We start from the raw sequence: 4,026 nt of genomic DNA on the forward strand, positions 1-4,026 counted from the left end.
TTGGATCGACCCATCATAGAAGCTGAAGGAGTAAATTTGTTTTTGAAATTATTTGTTAGCATTGGTGGACCCCGAGGCCAGCAAATCCATGTCTGCTCAGAGACACATCTACTTTCACAACCTTCAAATCCTAATTGTATTCATTTATTCCCAACCGTCTGTTCTCTTCATTTTGTTGCATTTCTTGGTTGTCCTGCTTCCAGTATACCTATATGCATTTGTTTTATTACTGTAAATTGAGGGGTTCGTAGTTTTTGAATGGATGTCTCTACTTGACAAAACGGCAAAAGGAGAGATGGATGCCGTTTGAACGCAGCTTAATTGAAAGGACGTCTGCTCCACAGCACGACCGAGAACACACTATTAGCAACTAAAATCACTTCCTGCTTTCCTTTACCTCAACAGCCAATCAGAAGCTATCAACATAAAACACGCCGAAGCATTATTACACAACAGAATGCGATTAAGATAATCTTAACATTAAATAATATGATGCTCAAACATAAAAATGATAATGAATAATATAACATAAGCTTACATTATTATTTAAGTCGGATAAGTATCCACTGAAAGCCCAGGTACCAAAGGCAATGCCTGCCACTGCGTTTTTCGAAGCCTTTATTGTTATTTAACATCATTTGCTATTTTGTCAACTAACAATATCTCATATCATCAACAACACATTATCCCGTGTCTGTATTAATGGCACCTTTGGAAATTCTTAATCAGGCTGCCATTTTGAATTATCTTTGAATTCATCTGAAGTCCTGCATGCATCAACATCACTGGGATCTAAAATACTGGAACGTCAGCGTATAAAAACCATTGGAGCAAGTCAAACGTGTAATGCACACTTAGAACCAGACGAGGTCAGCAAAACAATTCAATCTTTTTACCGACATACTGTACATTCGATTCTTTGATCTGCTCCACCCACTAAATGGCACTCAGTGCTATTCTAACATGAGGGAGGCTATCCAATGAAAAGTATCAGTCCCGTCTACAAAACTGTTGCATGCTGGTCCGAGGCCCCTCAACGCAAATGTTTTGCTAAGATAATGAAGCAATTTCCAAATTTCTAGACCCTGAAAAGTTGCTATCGAGAGACCAGAAAAAATATAATTTGTAAAGAAACATCATTAGGTCGAACTATCCGAATGCATTGCATATAATAAACTGTTATATTTACTCGGGCGAGATTTATATGGTTTGTAGAGAACTCTTCTGTTAAAGAAATTGAGAAAACATGCCTATCACTCCATATTGTCTGGGGAAAGGAAAATAAACAGTTCCTATTTGAAGTTTCAATAAGTGTTTGTTGAAGGGTTCTGCTGAGATCAATACGCTGGAAATGTGTGCAATGTTTTACATTTGATCCGAAATACTGTACATCTGACTCCTCCTTTGGAAGTTAGTGTACCTTATGTGAGCCCTCCCCTCTGCTGGATTCTCTCCTCTTATTGTCCACATCTCAGCCTGATGACAAACAGTGCACACACCGAGTGGACTTTGGGCACACATATTTGGGATTTTTAAATGTGTATGGTCATATTTGCCCCGGTAAGTATCATCCTCTTTGATTTGCATTTTTTTTTCAAGGAAATTAATTTAATCATTTTACCTCTACTGTAGATAAATTTGGTTTCATGCACTTAAAATTGAAGCAATACTGAGATAAGAGTGTGAATCTTGATGTAAATATTTTTGTATCCGGTATCCAGCTACATAAAACGTTCTCATTTTTAGAGTGCATGTATTTCATGCTTTGAATCTTGTAAAAGCGAGCGATATTGTGAAGGCGCAGCTGTAGAAACCTTTGATGTGAAAATGAATCAGCCTGCACTGCTGCGGCCACCCTCTAGTGCACAGTGAGCAGCACTTCCCACCTTTAAATTATTCAGCTTTTGTCTTCAAACCAATTAGAAATTGTAATAATCAGTCCCGTGATTTATTGATGGGAATACATTACGCAATAGGCCACGCTCGCTCCGACACGTCCCCTGATAGTCTTTGCCTGTGAATGCTTTTGTCCTCATATGACTGCTTCTCATCTTCTCTCCCTCAGATTTTTGCCATTTGTGCGTTTGCAACATGCGGCGGCTACTATGGGCACCTCCGGGTTAAAGTGGACTGTGCAGACAGTAGACAGAGTAACAGGAGCATCAACATTGAATTTGGCTATCCGTTCAGGTACACCACGACTGACATACTTCTGACCCAGTGAAAAATATTCACATGAACAAATTTATGTATTGACTGTGTTGCATGCACTTTTTTTCACCATAGAAAAGAAAAACCAAAAAATGAACACTTCCCCTCCCACCAATATTTCATTTTTATGAAATAGGGCCTTTGAATAACGTTTCACTTTTATGCCAACATTTTTTCAACATTATGTTACAGGCTGTATATTTTTTCAACATTTTCATGTTCTACATGTCAACATTTTTAGTGCCTTGTCTTGATCGAGGCCTTTAAATAGGTTGCTGAGCTATTTATGTTTCAGAACAACTTGTGGATGGGAAAGTGTTGCATTATTAATAAGTTGAAAAAGTACACATATAAATGGAGTCGTCATCTGCTTCAGATAGGTTCGCTATATAAACGACACGCTTTGTGAATTTCTGATGTCTCAAACTTCCTCGAACAGTAGATTCAATGAGATTTTTTTTTTTTTTTTCTTGAGGAAGACACACCTCGCATGAGCGGCAGAGAAAGAGATGATCTCTGTATCCTGTCACTAAATGAAGCGGTCTTTGAGCGAGCAGGCCCAAAGCATTGTGGGTGCACGTCTCTAGACAAGATCAATAGTGGAAACATTCTGGCGCGTCAAAAGGGACCACTTAAGGTTACAATCTTGACTGATCTGGCTCAGAGTGCATTTTGGTCTAATGATGCCGTGAAGCGTCTCAGACAAAAGCGCCCTTTAAATGGGACTGGCTTCCTGCCTCCACATCACAAATGAGGTAAGCTCATTTCGATGAAAGTGGAACACAATATCTTGGGCGAGCATGAGCACGCAAGTATTTTTATGGCCAAATCTGGAGAAATCTTTCCTGTAAAGCATTCTTTACATTTATTTTCAAACAAGGAAACCAACCACCCATGTAAAAGTACACGTTACACAAGTTAAAATGAACTGACACGGGTACACTTATTGACATAAACAAGGTTTAGAAGATGGCCCAGGCAGCATCGCAGCTTCAAGCGCGCAATATAATTGGAGGCTGGTGCTCTTTTTTTTTTTTTTTTTTTTTTTGGCACGGGACAGGCGAAACTTTCCCTAGCTGGCGTTTGAAATGCTTTTAACCATGCAAATTAATTTAGGCCTTTTTCAGTATTGCTTTTCAGTTTATTCGGCCTCATCTTTCTCCCTAAGGGGAAATTTTCTTGGCTCGGAAGGTGTACTCAGCCGAAACAATAATATTTATATCCTTAATCTAATCAGACCCAATAGAAAAGCTGCCAGATTTGATTTCCATTGACTCGATCAGAGATGTGTTTTCATATTGCATTTAGTCCTGCCGTCCTGCTCCGACGCGTACCACTGCAAGCGATATTCGACACAGCTCCTCTACCGGATTTGATCATTGTAGGTGTACCTAATGTTTTGGCCCATGAGTGTATCCGATGCGCCAACATGAACACACTTCAAAGTGGAATTCCGAGAGAGATTTCTGTCCTGTTGTTAATTAACAAATATGGATTTTAACTTCAACCCCCACTGTGCTGCTAATCTGCCGCTTTAGCAATTCTCTTATGTAATGCTTTTGTAAGCCTCATCTCTCCTTTTCCCACCGCCCCTCTGCATCCAAATTGTATTTTTGTTTTTTTTTCTTCAGCTTGGTGCACAATTTTTTTTTTTACCTGAAGCGACTTTAGGGTGTCGCTGATAAGCTTGGAGGGGTTTCAGGCTTGCTTCGCCATTGTTCTGCTCTTCCACACACACTGTCTGTACACTGTGTCCCCGTGGCAGAGTCAGGCAGGCAGACTGAGGGAGTAGCGGGCTTATACCCGCCACAAAAA

General features: G+C 39.8%; 1 protein-coding gene across 1 annotated transcript in view; it reads left to right on the forward strand.

Moving 5' to 3' along the window:
- The first annotated feature begins 794 nt into the window (after positions 1-794).
- The window catches only part of synprb (synaptoporin b), a 6,214-nt gene continuing 2,982 nt past the window's right edge, over positions 795-4,026 (forward strand). Inside the window, exons 1-2 of the mRNA XM_019895790.1 lie at positions 795-1,560; positions 2,066-2,190. Coding sequence (XP_019751349.1) covers positions 1,537-1,560; positions 2,066-2,190 — 149 coding nt within the window. The 5' untranslated portion in view covers positions 795-1,536. The remainder of the gene's footprint in view (positions 1,561-2,065; positions 2,191-4,026) is intronic.

The sequence above is a fragment of the Hippocampus comes genome, unplaced genomic scaffold, assembly GCF_001891065.2.
Source record: "Hippocampus comes isolate QL1 unplaced genomic scaffold, H_comes_QL1_v1.1 scaffold420, whole genome shotgun sequence".
Taxonomy (NCBI): domain Eukaryota; kingdom Metazoa; phylum Chordata; class Actinopteri; order Syngnathiformes; family Syngnathidae; genus Hippocampus; species Hippocampus comes.